The following is a 24,289-nucleotide window of genomic DNA, read 5'->3' as shown; positions in this document are numbered from 1 at the left end:
ACCGTACTCTACTGTCTACCCAGAGCTCTATCTTCCCTATACCGTGTACTACTGTCTACCAAGAGCTCTATATCCTATTCCCTATACCACTCTACTGTCTACCCAGAGCTCTATACCCTATTCCCTATACCGTACTCTACTGTCTACCCAGAGCTCTATTCCCTATACCGTACTCTACTGTCTACCCAGAGCTCTATACCCTATACCCATACCGTACTCTACTGTCTACCCAGAGCTCTATACCCTATTCCCTATACCTACCATTTACTGTCTACCCAGAGCTCTATACCTATTCCCTATACCGTACTCTACTGTCCACCCAGGCTCTCCCTATTCCCTATACCATTGCGTACTGTCTACCCAGAGCTCTTATCCTATTCCTATACTGTACTCTACTGTCTACCCAGAGCTCTATATCCTATTCCCTATACCGTACTCTCCGTCACCCAGAGCTCTATATATTCCCTATACCGTACTCTACTGTCTACCCAGAGCTCTATATTCCCTATACCGTACTCTGTCTACCCAGAGCTCTATACCCTATTCCTATACCGTACTCTACTGTCTACCCCAAGAGCTCTATCTACCATTCCCTATACCGTACTCTTACTGTCTACCCAGAGCTCTATATACCCTATACTGTACTCTACTGTCTACCAAGAGCTCTACTATCCTATTCCCTATACCGTACTCTACTGTCTACCCAGAGCTCTATATCCTATTCCTCTACCGCTCTACTGTCTACCCAGAGCTCCTATATCCTATTCCCTATACCAGTACTCTACTGTCTACCCAGAGCTCTATATCCTATTCCCTATACCGTACTCTACGTACCCAGAACTCTATACCCTATTCCCTATACCGTTACTCTACTGTCACTACCCAGAGCTCTCTATTCCCTACACCTGGAATACTGTCTACCCAGGAGCTCTATACCCTATTCCCTATACCGTGCTACTGTCTACCCAGAACTCTATTATTCCCTATCCTGTACTACTGTCTACCCAGAGCTCTATACCCTATTTCCCTATCCTCTACTGATTCTACCGTTCACGAGAGCTCTATTCCTTATAACTTACTCTACTGTCTACCCAGAGTCCTATTCCCTATACCATGTACTACTGCAAGGGCTCTTACCTATCTTCCTATACTACCATACTCTACTGTCTACCCCGGGCTCTATACCCTATTCACACTCCGTGCACTACTGTCTACCCAAGCTCTATACCCTATTCCCTATACCACACTCTACTGTCTGCCCAGAGCTCTATTCCAACGTGTACTACTGTCTACCCAGGGCTTTATGCCTATTCCTATACACGTGCTCTACTGTGAGCTCTATACCCTATTCCCTATACCGTACTCTACTGTCTACCCAGAGCTCTATTCCCTATACCCCGTACTCTACTGTCTACCCAGAGCTCATTCCCTTACAGTACTCTACTGTCTACCAAGAGCTCTATATCCTATTCCCTATAACGTGCACTACTGTCTACCCAGAGCCTCTATACCTATTCCCTATACATGCTCTGCTGTCTCAGGGCTCTATACCCTATTCCTATACCGTGTACTACTGTCTACCCAGAGCTCTAACTATTCCCTATACCCGTGCTCTACTGTCTACCCAGAGCTCTATATACTATTCCCACATTGCTCTACTGTCTACCCCCCTCCTATTCCCTATACATGCTCTACTGTCCCCCCAGAGCTCTGCTCCTATTCCCTATACCGTGCTCTACTGTCTGCCTACCCAGGCTCATCCTATTCCCTATACAAGTACTCTACTGTCTACCCAGAGCTCCTATTCCTATACATCTCCTCACCCAAGCTCTATACCCTATTCCCTATACCTACTCTACTGTCTACCCAAGGAGCTCTATACCCCTATTCCTGTACTCTACTGTCTACCCAGAGCTCTATACACTATTCCCTATACCGTTGCACTACTGCCTACCCAGGCTCTATACCCTATTCCCTATACCGTGCACTACTGTCTACCCAGAACCTCTATTCCCTATACCGTGTACTACTGTCCAAGAGCTCTATACCCTATTCCCTATACCCGTACTCTACTGTCTACGACAGAGCTCTATTCCCTATAACATGTACTACTGTCTACCCAGAGCTCTATTCCCTATACGTGGTACTACTGTCTACCCAGAGCTCTATTCCCATACTCATGCTCAACTACTGCTACCCAGAGCTCTATACCCTATTCCCTATACCGTACTCTACTGCCGACCCAGAGCTCTATTCCCTATACCGTACTCTCTGTCTACCCCCAGAGCTCTATTCCCTATACCATGTACTACATGTCTACCCAGAGCTCTATACCCTATTCCCTATACCGTACTCTACTGTCTACCCAGAGCTCTATACTTATTCCCTATAGCACTTTACTGTCTACCCAGAGCTCTATACTTCCTATACCGTACTCTACTGTCTACAGAGCTCTATTCCCTATACCGTACTACTGTCTACCCAGAGCCTCTATCTTCTATACCGTGCATCTACTGTCACCCAGAGCTCTATACACCTATCCTACCGTACTCTACTGTCTACCCAGACCTCTCTTCCCTATACCACTCTCACTGTCTACCCAGAGCCTCTATACCCTATACCCTATCACCGTACTCTACTGTCTACCCAGAGCTCTATACCCTCATTCCCTATACCGTGCTACTGTCTACCCAAGCTCTATACCCTATTCCCTATACCGGCCTCTACTGTCTACCCAAGCTCTATACTATTCCTATACATTTTCTGTCTACCCAGAGGCTCTATATCCTATTCCCTATACCGTACTCTGTCTACACCCAGGCTCTGTCTATTCCTATACCGTACTCTACTGTCTACCCAGGCCTCTATATCCTATTCCCTACCGTACTCTACTGTCTGCAGAGCTCTATATCCTATTCCTATAAGTACTCTACTGTCTACCCAGGCTCTATATCCTATTCCCTATACCGTACTCTGATTCTACCCAAGCTCTATATCTATTCCCTATACAGTACTCTACTGTCTACCCAGGCTCTATATCTCTTCCCTATACAGCACTCTACTGTCTACCCCGGCTCTATATCCTATTCCCTATACCGTACTCTACTGTCTACCAAGAGCTCTATATCCTATTCCCTATACCATACTCTACTGTCTACCCAGAGCTCTATATCCTATTCCCTATACCGTACTCTACTGTCTACCCAGAGCTCTATTCCCTATACCGTACTCTGTCTACCCAGAGCTCTATACCCTATACCCTATACCGTACTCTACTGTCTACCCAGAGCTCTATACCCTATTCCCTATACCGTACTCTACTGTCTCCCCAGAGGCTCTATTCCCTATACCCTATACAGTGCACTACTGTCTGCAGGCCTATCCTATTCCCTATCCATTGCACTACTGTCTACAGAACTCTATTCCATACCCGTGTACTACTGTCACCCAGAGCTCTATACCTATTCCCTATACACGTACTCTACTGTCTACCCAGAAACTCTATTCCTATGAAGTGCTCTACTGTTTGCGAGGCTCTATTCCCTATATATGTACTACTGTCTACCCCAGAGGCTCTATACCTATTCCTATGCCATACTCTACTGTCTACCCAGGGCTCTATGCCTATTCCTATGCAATGCTACTGTCTGCAGGGCTCTATGCCTATTCCTATACCGTGCTCTACTGTCTGCAGAGCTCTATTCCTATGCAGTATTACCACTGTCACAGAGCTCTATGCCTACTTCCCTGTCACTCTGTCTACCCAGAAACTCGTATACACCTTTTCCCTACTTCGTGCTCTGTCTGCCAGACTCTATTCCCTCTTCTACCGGCTCTGCTATACTGCCCAGGAGCTCTATGCCCTATTCCCTATACCGTGCTCTACTGTCTGCCCAGAGCTCTATGCCTATTCCACCTACCCATACTCTACTGTCTACCCAGGAGGCTTATATCCTATACCACTGTCTACCCAGAAGCTCTATATCCTATTCCCCTATACGTGCTCTACTATCTGCAGTGCTCTATACTATTCCTATACCGTACTCTGTCTGCAGAACTCTATTCCCTATACCTATACGTACTCTACTGTCTACCCAGAGGCTCTATACCCTATTCCTATACATGCTCTACTGTCTACCCCAACTCTATACCTATTCCCTATTCCTCTTTCCATGTTCTATGTCTCCCTCGTATCTTTCACCGTCTTTCTGTCTACCCAGAGCTCTAACTTTCCCTTTCACTGTCCTCTGTTCTACTCAGAAACTCAAGGATGTCCTTCCCTATACCATACTACTGTCTACCCCAGAGCTCCCTATTCCCTATGTACTCACTGTCTACCCAGAGCTCTATTCCTATACCGTACTACTGTCTACCCAGAGCTCTATACCCTATTCCCTATACCGTACTCTACTGTCTACCCAGAGCTCTATACCCTATTCCATACCGTACTCTACTGTCTACCCAGAGCTCTATACCCTATACCGTACTCTACTGTCTACCCAGAGCTCTATACCCTATACCGTACTCTCTACTGTCTACCCAGAGCTCTATTCCCTATACCGTACTCTACTGTCTACCCAGAGCTCATTCCCTATACCGTACTCTACTGTCTACCAAGAGCTCTATATCCTATTCCCTATACCGTACTCTACTGTCTACCCAGAGCTCTATATCCTATTCCCTATACCGTACTCTACTGTCTACCCAGAGCTCTATATCCTATTCCCTATACCGTATTCTACTGTCTACCCAGAGCTCTATATCCTATTCCCTATACCGTACTCTACTGTCTACCCAGAACTCTATATCCTATTCCCTATACCGTACTCTACTGTCTACCCAGAACTCTATTCCCTATACCCTATACCGTACTCTACTGTCTACCCAGAGCTCTATATCCTATTCCCTATACCGTACTCTACTGTCTACCCACAGCTCTATATCCTATTCCCTATACCGTACTCTACTGTCTACCCAGAGCTCTATATCCTATTCCCTATACCGTACTCTACTGTCTACCCAGAGCTCTATATCCTATTCCCTATACCGTACTCTACTGTCTACCCAGAGCTCTATATCCTATTCCCTATACCGTACTCTACTGTCTACCCAGAGCTCTATATCCTATTCCCTATACCGTACTCTACTGTCTACCCAGAGCTCTATATCCTATTCCCTATACCGTACTCTACTGTCTACCCAGAGCTCTATATCCTATTCCCTATACCGTACTCTACTGTCTACCAAGAGCTCTATATCCTATTCCCTATACCATACTCTACTGTCTACCCAGAGCTCTATATCCTATTCCCTATACCGTACTCTACTGTCTACCCAGAGCTCTATTCCCTATACCGTACTCTGTCTACTACCCAGAGCTCTATACCCTATACCCTATCGTACTCTACTGTCTACCCAGAGCTCTATACCCTATTCCCTATACCGTACTCTACTGTCTACCCAGAGCTCTATACCATATTCCCTATACCGTACTCTACTGTCTACCCAGAGCTCTATACACTATTCCCTATACCGTGCACTACTGTCTACCCAGAGCTCTATACCCTATTCCCTATACCGTGCACTATTGTCTACCCAGAACTCTATTCCCTATACCGTGTACTACTGTCTTCCCAGAGCTCTATACCCTATTCCATATACCGTACTCTACTGTCTACGCAGAGCTCTATTCCCTATAACATGTACTACTGTCTACCCAGAGCTCTATTCCCTATACCGTGTACTACTGTCTACCCAGAGCTCTATTCCCTATACCATGTACTACTGTCTACCCAGAGCTCTATACCCTATTCCCTATACCGTACTCTACTGTCTACCCAGAGCTCTATTCCCTATACCGTACTCTACTGTCTACCCAGAGCTCTATTCCCTATACCATGTACTACTGTCTACGCAGAGCTCAATACCCTGTTCCCTATACCGTACTCTACTGTCTACCCAGAGCTCTATACCCTATTCCCTATACCGTACTCTACTGTCTACCCAGAGCTCTATACCCTATACCGTACTCTACTGTCTACCCAGAGCTCTATTCCCTATACCGTACTCTACTGTCTACCCAGAGCTCTATACCCTATTCCCTATACCGTACTCTACTGTCTACCCAGAGCTCTATACCCTATTCCCTATACCGTACTCTACTGTCTACCCAGAGCTCTATACCCTATTCCCTATACCGTGCTCTACTGTCTACCCAGAGCTCTATACCCTATTCCCTATACCGTGCACTACTGTCTACCCAGAGCTCTATTCCCTATACCGTGTACTACTGTCTTCCCAGAGCTCTATACCCTATTCCCTATACCGTACTCTACTGTCTACCCAGAGCTCTATTCCCTATAACATGTACTACTGTCTACCCAGAGCTCTATTCCCTATACCGTGTACTACTGTCTACCCAGAGCTCTATTCCCTATACCATGTACTACTGTCTACCCAGAGCTCTATACCCTATTCCCTATACCGTACTCTACTGTCTACCCAGAGCTCTATTCCCTATACCGTACTCTACTGTCTACCCAGAGCTCTATTCCCTATACCATGTACTACTGTCTACGCAGAGCTCAATACCCTGTTCCCTATACCGTACTCTACTGTCTACCCAGAGCTCTATACCCTATTCCCTATACCGTACTCTACTGTCTACCCAGAGCTCTATACCCTATACCGTACTCTACTGTCTACCCAGAGCTCTATTCCCTATACCGTACTCTGTCTACCCAGAGCTCTATACCCTATACCCTATACCGTTCTCTACTGTCTACCCAGAGCTCTATACCCTATTCCCTATACCGTACTCTACTGTCTACCCAGAGCTCTATACCATATTCCCTATACCGTATTCTACTGTCTACCCAGAGCTCTATACCCTATTCCCTATACCGTGCACTACTGTCTACCCAGAGCTCTATACCCTATTCCCTATACCGTGCACTACTGTCTACCCAGAGCTCTATTCCCTATACCGTGTACTACTGTCTTCCCAGAGCTCTATACCCTATTCCCTATACCGTACTCTACTGTCTACCCAGAGCTCTATTCCCTATAACATGTACTACTGTCTACCCAGAGCTCTATTCCCTATACCGTGTACTACTGTCTACCCAGAGCTCTATTCCCTATACCATGTACTACTGTCTACCCAGAGCTCTATACCCTATTCCCTATACTGTACTCTACTGTCTACCCAGAGCTCTATTCCCTATACCGTACTCTACTGTCTACCCAGAGCTCTATACCCTATTCCCTATACCGTACTCTACTGTCTACCCAGAGCTCTACTCCCTATACCGTGCTCTACTGTCTACCCAGAGCTCTATTCCCTATACCGTGTACTACTGTCTACCCAGAGCTCTATACCCTATTCCCTATACCGTACTCTACTGTCTACCCAGAGCTCTATTCCCTATACCGTACTCTACTGTCTACCCAGAGCTCTATACCCTATTCCCTATACCGTACTCTACTGTCTACCCAGAGCTCTATACCCTATTCCCTATACCGTGCACTACTGTCTAGCCAGAGCTCTATACCCTATTCCCTATACCGTACTCTACTGTCTACCCAGAGCTCTATACCCTATTCCCTATACCGTACTCTACTGTCTACCCAGAGCTCTATACCCTATTCCCTATACCGTGCACTACTGTCTACCCAGAGCTCTATACCCTATTCCCTATACCGTACTCTACTGTCTACCCAGAGCTCTATACCCTATTCCCTATACCGTACTCTACTGTCTACCCAGAGCTCTATATCCTATACCACTGTCTACCCAGAGCTCTATATCCTATCCCTATACCGTACTCTACTGTCTACCCAGAGCTCTATATCCTATACCACTGTCTACCCAGAGCTCTATACCCTATACCATGCACTACTGTCTACCCAGAGCTCTATTCCCTATACCATGTACTACTGTCTACCCAGAGCTCTATTCCCTATACCGTACTCTACTGTCTACCCAGAGCTCTATACCCTATTCCCTATACCGTGCACTACTGTCTACCCAGAGCTCTATACTCTATTCCCTATACCGTGCACTACTGTCTACCCAGAGCTCTATACCCTATTCCCTATACCGTGTACTACTGTCTACCCAGAGCTCTATTCCCTATACCATGCACTATTTACCCAGAGCTCTATTCCCTATACCGTGCACTACTGTCTACCCTGAGCTCTATTCCCTATACCCTATACCGTGTACTACTGTCTACCCAGAACTCTATTCCCTATACCGTGCACTACTATCTACCCAGAGCTCTATTCCCTATACCGTGCACTACTATCTACCCAGAGCTCTATTCCCTATACCGTGTACTACTGTCTACCCAGAGCTCTATTCTCTATTCCCTATACCGTACTCTACTGTCTACCCAGAGCTCTATACTCTATTCCCTATACCGTACTCTACTGTCTACCCAGAGCTCTATACTCTATTCCCTATACCGTGCACTACTGTCTACCCAGAGCTCTATTCCCTATACCATGTACTACTGTCTACCCAGAGCTCTAGTCCCTATACCGTGCACTACTGTCTACCCAGAACTCTATACCCTATTCCCTATACCATATTCCCTATACCGTGCACTATTGTCTACCCAGAGCTCTATACCCTATTTCCTATACCCTGTTCCCTATACCCTGTACCGTGCACTACTGTCTACACAGAGCTCTATACCCTATTTCCTATACCCTATTTCCTGTTCCCTGTTTCCTATACCCTATTCCCTATACCCTGTACCCTATTCCCTATACCCTATTCCCTATACCGTGCACTACTGTGTACCCAGAGCTCTATACCCTATTCCCAATACCATATTCCCAATACACTATACCTTATTCCCTGTACCCTATTCCCAGTACCCTATTCCCTGTACCCATACCCTATACCCTGTACCCATACCCTATTCCCTATACCGTGCACTACTACAAGGCCCATAGGGGTCTGATCAAAAGGAGTGCACTTTCCAATCATTTTTCATTTGTTCATAATATTTCATTCTACAGTTCTGTTTCAGTTTTATATTATTGTCAAAAAGAAAATATCACAATAAATATCCTTTAAAAAAAAGAGCAGTGCCTTATATAGAGAATAGGGCACCCTTTGGGATGCAGCCAAGCACACACCCTTCCCTCTCTCTCTCTCTCTCTCCCCCTTTCCACCTGCTTTGAAATGATCAGCCCTTCAGTAGACTATAGTACCACTGCTGTTGTCTGTTGAAATGATCAGTCCTTCAGTAGAGACTATAATACCACTGCTGTTGTCTGTTGAAATGATCAGTCCTTCAGTAGAGACTATAGTACCACTGCTGCTGTCTGTTGAAATGATCAGCCCTTCAGTAGAGACTATAGTACCACTGCTGTTGTCTGTTGAAATGATCAGTCCTTCAGTAGAGACTATAGTACCACTGCTGTTGTCTGTTGAAATGATCAGTCCTTCAGTAGAGACTATAGTATCACTGCTGTTGTCTGTTAAAATGATCAGTCCTTCAGTAGAGACTATAGTACCACTGCTGTTGTCTGTTGAAATGATCAGTCCTTCAGTAGAGACTATAGTACCACTGCTGTTGTCTGTTGAAATGATCAGTCCTTCAGTAGAGACTATAATACCACTGCTGTTGTCTGTTGAAATGATCAGTCCTTCAGTAGAGACTATAGTACCACTGCTGTTGTCTGTTGAAATGATCAGCCCTTCAGTAGAGACTATAGTACCACTGCTGTTGTCTGTTGAAATGATCAGTCCTTCAGTAGAGACTATAGTACCACTGCTGTTGTCTGTTGAAATGATCAGTCCTTCAGTAGACTATAATACCACTGCTGTTGTCTGTTGAAATGATCAGTCCTTCAGTAGAGACTATAGTATCACTGCTGTTGTCTGTTAAAATTATCAGTCCTCCAGTAGAGACTATAGTACCACTGCTGTTGTCTGTTGAAATGATCAGTCCTTCAGTAGAGACTATAGTACCACTGCTGTTGTCTGTTGAAATTATCAGTCCTCCAGTAGAGACTATAATACCACTGCTGTTGTCTGTTGAAATGATCAGTCCTTCAGTAGAGACTATAGTACCAGTTCTGTTCTTCTCTCTTTTTTATTAGCATTCCTCTTTTCTAACAATCTTTAATTAGTGAATTGTTCTCTCCTTCCCTCCTCTCCTCTTTTCTGCTCTCTCCTCCCCTCCTCTTTTCTGCTCTCTCCTCCCCTCCTCTTTTCTGCTCTCTCCTCCCCTCCTCTTTTCTGCTCTCTCCTCCCCTCCTCTTTTCTGCTCTCTCCATCCTTCCCTCCTTTCTTTCTGTCCCCTCCACTCTTTCAGGGAGCCATTTTGACCACACTGCTGGTAACAAAAAACTTCTCAGGTACGTCCTCACTCTCGCTCTGTCTCCTTCTCTCTCTGTCCTTCTCTCTGTCCTTCTCTCTTTCTCTCTGTCTCTCTCTCTCTCTCTTTCTGTGTGTAAAACTCCAAAAGTAATTTCACTTTACTCCCCATATCTGACTGTTTTGCAGTTATATTTATTTATGCTTTTCTTTAGAATTAAATAATCAGATTTTCTTTTTTCTTTACAATTAATCATTTTCTTCTTTTTAATTGTTTTTTTATTTCTTTACGTCCTTTGTTTGGGATGTGGTACCCTCGAGGTAAGAACTCACTTCCTCTCTGTCAGCCAATCAGTGGCCAGGGTTTCATGTCACTTGCTCTCTGTCAGCCAATCAGTGGCCAGGGTCTCATGTCACACCCTTTGTCGGTACTTTTATACCCCTTTCACACTATCGGGCCGACCCCAACCAAACTGTGCGGGCTCTGATATTTTCTTTACACATTGTCTCTTGTCGGCACGGTTACAGTAACTATGGAGGGTGCATAACCAGGCCAGCTCAGTACAGCTTGGTTTGGTTCGACTCAGTAGTGTGAATATCCCTTTTAACACAACTTGATTTTATAATAGTACATATACACAGTGCATTGGGAAGAATGTGGATCCCTTGACTTTATCCAAAAATTTTTACGTTACAGCCTTATTCTAAAATTGATTAAATTGTTGTTTTTCAATCTACACACAATACCCCATAATAACAAAGCAAAAATGTATCTTAAAAAAAACAACTGAAATCTTGTTTCTCGTGGTCTGAGAGTCCTTTTGGTGCCTTTTGGCAAACTCCAAGCGGGCTGTCATGTGCCTTTTACTGAGGAGTGGCGGCCACTCTACATAACGGCCTGATTGGTGGAGTGCTGCAGAGATGGTTGTCCTTCTGGAAGGTTCTCCCATCTCCACAGAGGAACTCTGTAGCTCTGTCAGAGTGACCATTGGGTTCTTGGTCACCTCCCTGACCAAGGCTCTTCTCCCCCGATTGCTCAGTTTGGCCGGGCGGCCAGCTCTAGGAAGAGTCTTGGTGGTTCCAAACTCCTTCCATTTAAGAATGATGGAGGCCACTGTGTTCTTGGGGACATTCAATGCTGCAGAAATGTTTTGGTACCCTTCTCCAGATCTGTGCCTCGACACAATCCTGTCTCGGAGCTCTACGGACATTTCCTTCGGACCTCATGGCTTGGTTTTTGCACTGATATGCTCTGTCAACTGTGGGACCTTGTATAGACAGGTGTGTGCCTTTCCAAATCATGTCGAATCAATTGAATTTACCACAGGCTGACTCCAATCAAGTTGTAGAAACATCTCAAGGATGATCAATGGAAACAGGATGCACCTGAGCTCAATTTTGAGTCTCATAACAAAGGGTCTAAATACTTATGTAAATAAGGTATCTGTTTTTCATATTTAATACATTTGCAAACATTTCTAAAAACCTATTTTCACTTTACCATTATGGGGTATTGTGTGCAGATTGCTGAGGATTTTTTAAATTTAATACATTTTAGAATAAGGTTGTAACCTAACAAAATATGGAAAAAGTGAAGGGGTCTGAATACTTTCCGAATGCACTGAATATAAACAGGATGTTATGAATAGTGAATAAAGTACATTCACATCTACAGAATACTTCATGTAGTGTATATATACAGTATATAAATGGTATATTATGAATAGTAAATACAGTACATTCACATCAACAGAACACTTCATGTAGTATATACACAGTATATATACAGTATATAATGAATAGTGAATATAGTACATTCACAGAATAGTTCATGTAGTGTATATACAGTATGTTATGAATAGTGAATATAGTACAATCACATTCACAGAATACTCCATGTAGTGTATATATACAGTATATGTGCAGTATGTTATGAATAATGAATATAGTACATTCACATAATACTTCATGTAGTATATACTGTATGTAGAATATGTTGTAGCATGACGATGCAGATGCATGCAATGATTTTATACAATTACTTTATACAATTACTTTAATACTGACTTTAATACCATGACTTAATACTATGACTAACACCATGACTTTAATACTGACTTTAATTCTGACTTTAATACTATGACTTTAATACTGACTTTAATACTGACTTTAATACCATTACTTAATATCATGACTTTAATACCATGACTTTAATACTGACTTTAATTCTGACTTTAATACTATGACTTTAATGCTGACTTTAATATCATTACTTTAATACTGACTTTAATTCTGACTTTAATACTGACTTTAATACCATGACTTTAATACCATGACTTTAATACTATGACTTTAATACTGACTTTAATACTGACATTAATGCCATTACTTTAATACTGACATTAATATCATTACTTTAATACTGACTTTAATTCTGACTTTAATTCTGAATTTAATACCATGACTTTAATACTATGACTTTAATACCATGACTTTAATACTGACTTTAATACTATGACTTTAATACTGACTTTAATTCTGACTTTAATACTATGACTTTAATACTGACTTTAATACTGACTTTAATACCATGACTTTAATACTGACTTTAATTCTGACTTTAATACCATGACTTTAATACCGACTTTAATACTGACTTTAATGCCATTACTTTAATACTGACTTTAATTCTGACTTTAATACCATGACTTTAATACTGACTTTAATACTATGACTGTAATACTGACTTTAATACCATGACTTTAATATCATTACTTTAATACTGACTTTAATTCTGACTTTAATACCATGACTTTAATACTGACTTTAATTCTGACTTTAATACCATGACTTTAATACTGACTTTAATACCATGACTTTAATACTGACTTTAATATCATTACTTTAATACTGACTTTTATACCATGACTTTAATTCTGACTTTAATACCATTACTTTAATACCATGACTTTAATACTATGACTTTAATACTGACTTTAATGCCATTACTTTTATATCACTTTATATTTGAAACGTTTTGAAACACAAGGAAACGTGTCTCTGTCATTTAACAGATTCAGCCATTTAGTCCCTGCCTGTTTCAAAACGTTTCCTCTTGTTTTGAGTCTAATGAACACAGCCTTGTTGCACTATGGAGGCTGTCTGTCTCTGTGTGAAGCACTGGTGTTTACCTTCATCTCTCTCTCTCTCTCTCTCTCTCTCTCTCTCTCTCTTCCTCTTCCTCTCTACAGCAGTCAAGAGTCTGCTGAACAAGAAGGCTGATGCCGTCAAGGTGAGTTTCTGTGGCAGTGTTCCAAATGGCTCCCTTTGTTTCCCTACATCGTACACTACCTTTGGCCAGAGCCCTCTGCAGAAAGCAGTGCACTAATTAGAGAGTAGGTTGCTGATTGGCCCTCTGAAGAAAGCAGTGCACTAACTAGAGAGTAGGGTGCTGATTGGCCCGCTGCAGAAAGTAGTGCACTAACATAGACAGTAGGATGCTGATTGGCCCTGTCTTTTAATGTAACATAGAGAGTAGGGTGCTGATTGGCCCTGTCTTTTAATGTAACATAGAGAGTAGGGTGCTGATTGGCCCTGTATCTTTTTCTGTAACAACTGATCACCTGTTCTCCTTAACACCTCCCATTTCCTGTAGTTTTGTCTCTGGTTTCCTGTAGTCACTAAGTTCTGCCATCTCAGTACTCTGGTATAGATAGTCCTGTGTCAGTACTCTGGTATAGATAGTCCTGTGTCAGTACTCTGGTATAGATAGTCCTGTGTCAGTACTCTGGTATAGATAGTCCTGTGTCAGTACTCTGGTATAGATAGTCCTGTCTCAGTACTCTGGTATAGATAGTCCTGTGTCAGTACTCTGGTATAGATAGTCCTGTGTCAGTACTCTGGTATAGATAGTCCTGTGTCAGTACTCTGGTATAGATAGTCCTGTGTCAGTACTCTGGTATAGATAGTCCTGTGTCAGTACTCTGGTATAGATAGTCCTGTGTCAGTACTCTGGTATAGATAGTCCTGTGTCAGTACTCTGGTATAGATAGTCCTGTGTCAGTACTCTGGTATAGATAGTCCTGTGTCAGTACTCTGGTATAGATAGTCCTGTGTCAGTACTCTGGTATAGATAGTCCTGTGTCAGTACTCTGGTATAGATAGTCCTGTGTCAGTACTCTGGTATAGATAGTCCTGTGTCAGTACTCTGGTATAGATAGTCCTGTGTCAGTACTCTGGTATAGATAGTCCCGTCTCAGTACTCTGGTATAGATAGTCCTGTGTCAGTACTCTGGTATAGATAGTCCTGTGTCAGTACTCTGGTATAGATAGTCCCGTGTCAGTACTCTGGTATAGATAGTCCTGTGTCAGTACTCTGGTATAGATAGTCCCGTCTCAGTACTCTGGTATAGATAGTCCTGTGTCAGTACTCTGGTATAGATAGTCCTGTGTCAGTACTCTGGTATAGATAGTCCTGTGTCAGTACTCTGGTATAGATAGTCCTGTGTCAGTACTCTGGTATAGATAGTCCTGTGTCAGTACTCTGGTATAGATAGTCCTGTGTCAGTACTCTGGTATAGATAGTCCTGTGTCAGTACTCTGGTATAGATAGTCCTGTGTCAGTACTCTGGTATAGATAGTCCTGTGTCAGTACTCTGGTATAGATAGTCCTGTGTCAGTACTCTGGTATAGATAGTCCTGTGTCAGTACTCTGGTATAGATAGTCCTGTGTCAGTACTCTGGTATAGATAGTCCTGTGTCAGTACTCTGGTATAGATAGCCCTGTGTCAGACCGGTGAGATGAATGAATGGGAGCCTGACACCTTAATAATACATTTGAAAACAATTAGCTGATCCTGTCGTCTCTTGAATACAGTTTGGCTCTCACCCATTCAACTGACTAGGCAGGCTAGCTCGATGGCCACTGTAGCTTGAGAGAGTGTGAAGTAACCACTAGAGCGAGTAGCCCCCTCTGCTGGCAGACAAAAGCACAACACCCCTTGACTAAGTGATTACTAAATGACAAAGATTACTTTATACACAGGGTCCCATTAAAAGCCGAGGACCCATTCTTCCTCCTTCTTCCGGTCAGGAGGCCGTAACATACTTATGAATCATTTGTACACTGCAAATTGACCACAAGAATCCCAAACAGATCCTAATATTTGACTTAATAATTTACAACATTGATTACGTTGGAATACAATTGCATGTTTTTTATTTTATTTATTTCACCTTTATTTAACCAGCTAGGCAAGTTGAGAACAAGTTCTCATTTACAATTGCGACCTGGCCAAGATAAAGCAAAGCAGTTCGACAACATACAAAAACACAGAGTTACACATGGAGTAAAACAACATACAATCAATGATGCAGTAGAAAAAAAAATAAGTCTATATACAATGTGAGCAAATGATGTGAGATAAGGGAGGTAAAGGCAAAAAAGGCCATGGCGGCAAAGTAAATAAAGTATAGCAAGAAAAACACTGGAATGGTAGATTTGTAGTAGAAGAAAGTTCAGAGATAAAATATAAATAATATGGTGCAAAGGAGCAAAATAAATAAATACAGTAGGGGAAGAGGTAGTAGTTTGGGCTAAATTATAGATGGGCTATGTACAGGTGCAGTGATCTGTGAGCTGCTCTGACAGCTGGTGCTTAAAGCTAGTGAGGGAGATAAGTGTTTCCAGTTTCAGAGATTTTTGTAGTTCGTTCCAGTCATTGGCAGCAGAGAACTGGAAGGAGAGGCGACCAAAGGAGGAGTTGGCTTTAGGGGTGACCAGAGAGATATCCCTGCTGGAGCGCGTGCTACAGGTGGGTGCTGCTATGGTGACCAGTGAGCGGAGATAAGGGGGGACTTTACCTAGCAGGGTCTTGTAGATGACCTGGAGCCAATGTGTTTGGCGACGATTATGAAGCGAAGGCCAGCCAACGAGAGCGTACAGGTCGCAGTGGTGGGTAGTATATGGGGCTTTGGTGACAAAACAGATGGCACTGTGATAGACTGCATCCAGCTTGTTGAGTAGGGTATTGGAAGCTATTTTGTAAATGACATCGCCAAAGTCGAGGATTGGTAGGATGGTCAGTTTTACGAGGGTATGTTTGGCAGCATGAGTGAAGGATGCTTTGATGCGAAATAGGAAGCCAATTCGAGATTTCACTTTGGATTGGAGATGATTGATGTGAGTCTGGAAGGAGAGTTTACAGTCTAACCAGACACCTAGGTATTTGTAGTTGTCCACAAATTCTAAGTTAGAACCGTCCAGAGAAGTGATGCTGGACAGGCGGGCAGGTGCAGGCAGCGATCGGTTGAAGAGCATGCATTTAGTTTTACTTGTGTTTAGGAGCAGTTGGAGACCACGGAAGGAGAGTTGAATGGCATTGAAGCTCGTCTGGAGGGTTGTTAACACAGTGTCCAAAGAAGGGCCAGAAGTGTACAGAATGGTGTCGTCTGCGTAGAGGTGGATCAGAGATTCACCAGCAGCAAGAGCGACATCATTTATTTATACAGAGAAAAGAGTTGGCCCAAGAATTGAACCCTGTGGTACCCCCATAGAGACTGCCAGAGGTCCAGACAGTAGGCCCTCCGATTTGACACACTGAACTCTGTCAGAGAAGTAGTTGGTGAACCAGGCGACGAATCGTTTGAGAAACCAAGGCTACTGAGTCTGCCGATGAGGATGTGGTGATTAACAGAGTCAAAAGCTTTGGCCAGGTCAATGAATACGGCAGCACAGTATTGTTTCTTATCGATGGCGGTTACGATGTCGTTTAGGACCTTGAGCGTGGCTGAGGTGCACCCATGACCAGCTCTGAAACCAGATTGCATAGCGGAGAGGGTGCGGTGGGATTCGAAATGGTCGGTAATCTGTTTGTTGACTTGGCTTTCGAAGACCTTAGAAAGGCAGGGTAGGATGGATATAGGTCTGTAGCAATTTGGGTCAAGAGTGTCACCTCCTTTGAAGAGGGGGATGACAGCAGCTGCTTTCCAATCTATGGGAATCTCAGACGACACGAAAGAGAGGTTGAACTGGCTAGTAATAGGGGTTGCAATAATTTCGGCAGATCATTTTAGAAAGAAAGGGTCCAGATTGTCAAGCCCAGCTGATTTGTAGGGGTCCAGATTTTGCAGCTCTTTCAGAACATCAACTGAATGGATTTGGGAGAAGGAGAAATGGGGGAGGCTTGGGCGAGTAGCTGTGGGGGGTGCAGTGCTGTTGAATGCAGTAGGGGTAGTTAGGTGGAAAGCATGGCCAGCCGTAGAAAAATGCTTATTGAAATTCTCAATTATAGTGGGCTTATCGGTGGTGACAGAGTTTCCTATCCTCAGTGCAGTGGACAGTTGGGAGGAGGTGTTCTTATTCTCCATGGACTTTACAATGTCCCAGAACTTTTTAGAGTTGGAGTTGCAAGAAGCGAATTTCTGTTTGAAAAAGCTAGCCTTGGCGTTTCTAACTGTCTGTGTGTATTGGTTTCTAACTTCCCTAAAAAGTTGCATATCGCGGGGGCAGTTCGATGCTAATGCAGAACGCCACAGGATATTTTTGTGTTGGTTAAGGGCAGTCAGGTCTGGGGAGAACCAAGGGCTATATCTGTTCCTGGTTCTAAATTTCTTGAAAGGGGCATGCTTATTTAAGATGGAGAGGAAGGCATTTTTAAAAAATAACCAGGCATCCTCTACTGACGGGATGAGGTCAATATCCTTCCAGGATACCAGGGCCAGGTCGATTAGAAAGGCTTGCTCATTGAAATGTTTCAGGGAGCGTTTGACAGTGATGAGTGGAGGTCTATGTGGATCTATGGTCTATGTGGAGGTCTATGGAGGTCTATGTGGATCTCTATATATATGTGTGTGGAATACTTGGGAACAGATTTCCTACATTAAGATCAATTATTGCCGGTTACCTGATGATTTTATAGTCTTTTTGTCTGACAATGAAAATACTTACTTAAGGGGTCAAATAAAATGACCGGCGGGCCGTCTATTGAACCCTGTTATACAGGATCTATATACACTATGAAACCATTAGGGGGACTGTCTATTGAACCCTGTAGGATCTATATACACTATGAAACCATTAGGGGGCTGTCTATTGAACCCTGTTATACAGGATCTATATACACTATAAAACCATTAGGGGGCTGTCTATTGAACCCTGTAGGATCTATATACACTATGAAACCATTAGGGGACTGTCTATTGAACCCTGTTATACAGGATTTATATACACTATAAAACCATTAGGGGACTGTTTATTGAACCCTGTTATACAGGATCTATATACACTATGAAACCATTAGGGGGCTGTCTATTGAACCCTGTAGGATCTATATACACTATAAAACCATTAGGGGACTGTTTATTGAACCCTGTAGGATCTATATACACTATAAAACCATTAGGGGACTGTTTATTGAACCCTGTTATACAGGATCTACATACACTATGAAACCATTAGGGGGCTGTTTATTGAAGCCTGTAGGATCTATATACACTATGAAACCATTAGGGGACTGTCTATTGAACCCTGTAGGATCTATATACACTATGAAACCATTAGGGGACTGTTTATTGAACCCTGTTATACAGAATCTATATACACTATGAAACCATTAGGGTACTGTCTATTGAACCTTGTTATACAGGATCTATATACACTATAAAACCATTAGGGGACTGTTTATTGAACCCTGTTATACAGGATCTATATACACTATGAAACCATTAGGGGACTGTCTATTGAACCCTGTTATACAGGATCTATATACACGATAAAACCATTAGGGGACTGTCTATTGAACCCTGTAGGATCTATATACACTATGAAACCATTAGGGGACTGTTTATTGAACCCTGTTATACAGGATCTATATACACTATAAAACCATTAGCAGACTGTCTACTGATTCCATTGTACAGGTAAGGCTAAAAGCTAAAGAAAAGTTGACAGAATAGATTTGTCCCAGGTCAGATCAGGTCAGGTTTATGATGTGATGTTCCCTCTACACTACTTGCTTTACAGGCGAACAACAAAGCCAACACAGTGACCAGTCCTAAAGACACCAGCTTAACCCCAGCACTGGTACATACTACACCCTCCTCCTCCATACCTCCCTTTACTCCCTCCCCAGCACTGGTACATACTACACCCTCCTCTATACCTCCCTTTACTCCCTCCCCAGCACTGGTACATACTACACCCTCCTCTATACCTCCCTTTACTCCCTCCCCAGCACTGGTACATACTACACCCTCCTCTATACCTCCCTTTACTCCCTCCCCAGCACTGGTACATACTACACCCTCCTCCTCCATACCTCCCTTTACTCCCTCCCCAGCACTGGTACATACTACACCCTCCTCCTCCATACCTCCCTTTACTCCCTCCCCAGCACTGGTACATACTACACCCTCCTCTATACCTCCCTTTACTCCCTCCCCAGCACTGGTACATACTACACCCTCCTCCCCCCCTCCCCCTCCTCCATACCTCCCTTTACTCCCTCCCCAGCACTGGTACATACTACACCCTCCTCTCACCCCCCCTCCCCTCCCCCCCTCCTCCTCCATACCTCCCTTTACTCCCTCCCCATCACTGGTACATAATGCACCCTCCTCTCACCCCCCCTCCCTCCTCCATACCTCCCTTTACTCCCTCCCCATCACTGGTACATAACACACCCTCCTCTCACCCCCCTCCCTCCTCCTCCTCCTCCATACCTCCCTTTACTCCCCTCCCCATCACTGGTACATAATGCACCCTCCTCTCACCCCCCTCCCTCCCCTCTTTCTCCCTGTATTGACCTTGCGGTAGGATTTTACCACAGATTGAACAATGACACAGATATTTCACTGGATCTATGAATGTGAAGCAGCCATTAACTGTTAAATAAACAATGTCTGGTCATTAATACAGACACAATGTCTGGTCATTAATACAGTCACAATGTCTGGTCATTAATACAGTTACAATGTCTGGTCATTCATACAGACACAATGTCTGGTCATTAATACAGTTACAATGTCTGGTCATTAATACAGTTACAATGTCTGATCATTAATACAGTTACAATGTCTGGTCATTCATACAGACACAATGTCTGGTCATTAATACAGTTACAATGTCTGGTCATTAATACAGTTACAATGTCTGATCATTCATACAGACACAATGTCTGGTCATTCATATAGACACAATGTCTGGTCATTAATACAGACACAATGTCTGGTCATTAATACAGTTACAATGTCTGGTCATTCATACAGACACAATGTCTGGTCATTCATACAGACACAATGTCTGGTCATTAATACTAGAGGTCGACTGATTAATCGGAATGGCCGATTAATTAGGGCCGATTTCAAGTTTTCATAACAATCGGTAATTGGTATTTTTGGCCAACGATTTTTTTTTTTTTTTTACACCTTTATTTAACTAGGCAAGTCAGATTAAGAACACATTCTTATTTTCAATGAAACGGGGGTTAACTGCCTTGTTCAGGGGGGATTTGGGGATTCGTATTTGCAACCTTGGTTACTAGTCCAACGCTCTAACCACCTGCCTTACATTGCACTCCACGAGATGAGATGATAGTTTCCGGATTCGACCATATTAATGACCAAAGGCTCGTATTTCTGTGTGTTTATTATGTTATAATTAGGTCTATGATTTGATAGAGCAGTCTGACTGAGCGATGGTAGGCACCAGCAGGCTCGTAAGCATTAATTCAGACAGCACTTTCGTGCATTTTGCCAGCAGCTCTTCGTTGTGTTTCAAGCTGTTTATGACTCAAGCCGGGTGGGTATAATTTGCGGAACGTTCCAACAGGAATCTATTCCAAAAACTTCGTAAATAACAAGGTTGCCAAAAAACAACGCATACAAAGTTGTATAGCGGCAGAATAAGATACCGGGTAGTGAGTGGTCTATTTCATTGCGTTTTTCACTCATCACGTTTATTCCGAAAAATGTCTGTCCTCACTCTGGTTGCCTATGGACAAACATTAAGAATAAGCTACGTCGTGAGTTGATGCCTATTCGGCAGCTAGTTAGCTTGGTTTGTATGCGTTGCTACTTTGTATGCATTGTTGGTTGGCAACCTTTTACTTTACGTTTTTTCGGAACAGTTTCCTGTTGGAATGTTCCACAAATTATACCCACCCCTTCAAGCCTGTCAACTCCCAAGATTAGGCTGGTGTAACCGATGTGAAATGGCTAGCTAGTTAGCGGGTGCGCGCTAATAGCGTTTCAAACGTCACTCGCTCTGAGACTTGGAGTAGTTGTTCCCCTTCCTCTACATGGGTAACGTTGCTTCGAGGGTGGCTGTTGTCGATGTGTTCCTGGTTCGAGCCCAGGTAGGAGCGAGGAGAGGGACAGAAGCTATACTGTTACACTGGCAATACTAAAGTGCCTATAAGAACATCCAATAGTCAAAGGTATATGAAATACAAATCGTATAGAGAGAAATAGTCCTATAATTCCTATAATAACTACAACCTAAAACTTACCTGGGAATATTGAAGACTCATGTTAAAAGGAACCACCAGCTTTCATATGTTCCCATGTTCTGAGCAAGGAACTTAAACCTTAGCTTTTTACATGGCCCATACTGCACTTTTACTTTCTTCTCCAACACATTGTTTTGCATTATTTAAACTAAATTGAACATGTTTCATTATTTATTTGAGGCTAAATTGATTTTATTGATGTATTATATTAAGTTAAAATAAGTGTTAATTCAGTATTGTTGTAATTGTCATTATTACAAAAAGAAGAAAAAATTGGCCGATTAATCGGTATCGACTTTTTAGGTACTCCAATAATCGGTATCGGGCGTTGAAAAATCATAATCGGCCGACCTCTCATTAATACAGTCACAATGTCTGGTCATTCATACAGTCACAATGTCTGGTCATTAATACAGTTACAATGTCTGGTCATTCATACAGTCACAATGCCTGGTCACTAATACAGTCACAATGTCTGGTCATTCATACAGTCACAATGTCTGGTCATTAATACAGTTACAATGTCTGGTCATTCATACAGTCACAATGTCTGGTCATTCATACAGTCACAATGTCTGGTCATTAATACAGTCACAATGTCTGGTCATTCATACAGACACAATGTCTGGTCATTCATACAGACACAATGTCTGGTCATTCATATAGACACAATGTCTGATCATTAATACAGTCACAATGTCTGGTCATTCATATAGACACAATGTCTGGTCATTAATACAGTCACAATGTCTGGTCATTAATACAGTTATAATGTCTGGATATTCATATAGACATAATGTCTGGTTATTCATATAGACATAATATCTGGTTATTCATATAGACATAATGTCTGGTTATTCATATAGACATAATGTCTGGTTATTCATATAGACACAATGTCTGGTCATTCATATAGACATAATGTCTGGTCATTCATATAGACATAATGTCTGGTTATTCATATAGACATAATGTCTGGTTATTCATATAGACATAATGTCTGGTTATTCATATAGACATGTCTTCAGATTAAGTGACGGTTGACATGACAATCATCACACTCCCCATATTATTTTTTACCCAGAATGCAGCATAACAATCATTAAACTAATCTCTAACACCAGTCATTTGTTTTGCTGGCTTTGTGATGCGTTACTGTTGCTAACGTGTACCTGGCTGAATATCAACAATACTCCTTCCTTCCTTCCTTCCTTCCTTCCTTCCTTCCTTCCTTCCTTCCTTCCTTCCTTCCTTCCTTCCTTCCTTCCTTCCTTCCTTCCTTCCTTCCTTCCTTCCTCCCTCCTCCCTCCTCCCTCCCTCCCTTCCTCCCTTCCTTCCTTCCTTCCTTCCTTCCTCCTCCCTCCTTCCTTCCTTCCTCCCTTCCTTCCTTCCTTCCTTCCTTCCTTCCTTCCTCCTCCCTCCCTCCCTTCCTTCCTTCCTTCCTTCCTTCCTTCCTTCCTTCCAGCCGAAGGACCAAAGGACGCTGGTTCCTTAGTCTGGTAGTGATGGTCTGATTGGTTGCAACTTGTGCATGGTGTGTGCTGATTCGTTGGCTGTGTTGGTCACATGACTGATGCCCTGCATGACCTCAACATCTTTATATGCCTTTTTTCCCATGATGACCCACACACACAAATAAACAGTTATACACGCACACACACACACACACTAATGACAGTGTGTAATCTGTCTCAGTGATTACAGCTGGAACATCATCAGGATCCATTTTGCCAAGACTTGGTACAGTCACGCACACACACACACACACGCACACACACACACACACACACACACACACAGAGTCACACTCCTCCCCCTCCACGTCATCTACCTCCTCCTCCTCTACCTCCTCCTACCTCTACCTCCTCTACCTCCTCCTCCTACCTCTACCTACTCTACCTCCTCCTCCTACCTCTACCTACTCTACCTCCTCCTCCCTCTACCTCCTCCTCCTTTACCTCCACGTCCTCCACCTCCTCCTCCTCCTCCTCCTACCCCTCTCTATTCTCACCTCCTCCTCCTCTACCTCCTCCTCCTCCTACCTCTCACCTACTCTACCTCCTCCTCCTACCTCTACCTACTCTACCTCCTCCTCCTCTACCTCCTCCTCCTACCTCTACCTACTCTACCTCCTCCTCCTCCCCTACCCCACCCTACCTCCTCCTCCTCTACCTCCTCCTCCTACCTCTACCTACTCTACCTCCTCCTCCTCCTACCTCTACCTCCTCCTCCTACCTCTACCTACTCTACCTCCTCCTCCCTCACCTCCACCTCCACTACCCTCCACTACCACCTCCTCCTCCTCCTACCTCTACCTATTCTACCTCCTCCTCCTCTACCTCCTCCCTCCTACCTCTACCTCTCTACCTCCTCCTCCTCTACCTCCTCCTCCACCTCCTCTACTTACTCTACCTCCTCCTCCACCTACTCTACCTCCACCTCCTCC

At 43.3% G+C, this 24,289-nt stretch overlaps 1 protein-coding gene across 2 annotated transcripts in view; it reads left to right on the top strand.

Moving 5' to 3' along the window:
* The window catches only part of LOC106597935 (calcium/calmodulin-dependent protein kinase type II delta 2 chain), a 39,613-nt gene that overhangs the window by 2,641 nt on the left and 12,683 nt on the right, over nucleotides 1–24,289 (top strand). The window contains exons 2-4 of one of the 2 annotated variants that reach the window (XM_045716337.1): nucleotides 10,335–10,377; nucleotides 13,588–13,628; nucleotides 19,359–19,418. In XM_045716337.1, coding sequence (XP_045572293.1) covers nucleotides 10,335–10,377; nucleotides 13,588–13,628; nucleotides 19,359–19,418 — 144 coding nt within the window. The remainder of the gene's footprint in view (nucleotides 1–10,334; nucleotides 10,378–13,587; nucleotides 13,629–19,358; nucleotides 19,419–24,289) is intronic. The other variant, XM_045716338.1, reaches the window with a different exon arrangement.

Source organism: Salmo salar, chromosome ssa04 (assembly GCF_905237065.1).
Source record: "Salmo salar chromosome ssa04, Ssal_v3.1, whole genome shotgun sequence".
NCBI lineage: Eukaryota > Metazoa > Chordata > Actinopteri > Salmoniformes > Salmonidae > Salmo > Salmo salar.
This window is presented reverse-complemented; position numbering and strand designations above follow the sequence as displayed.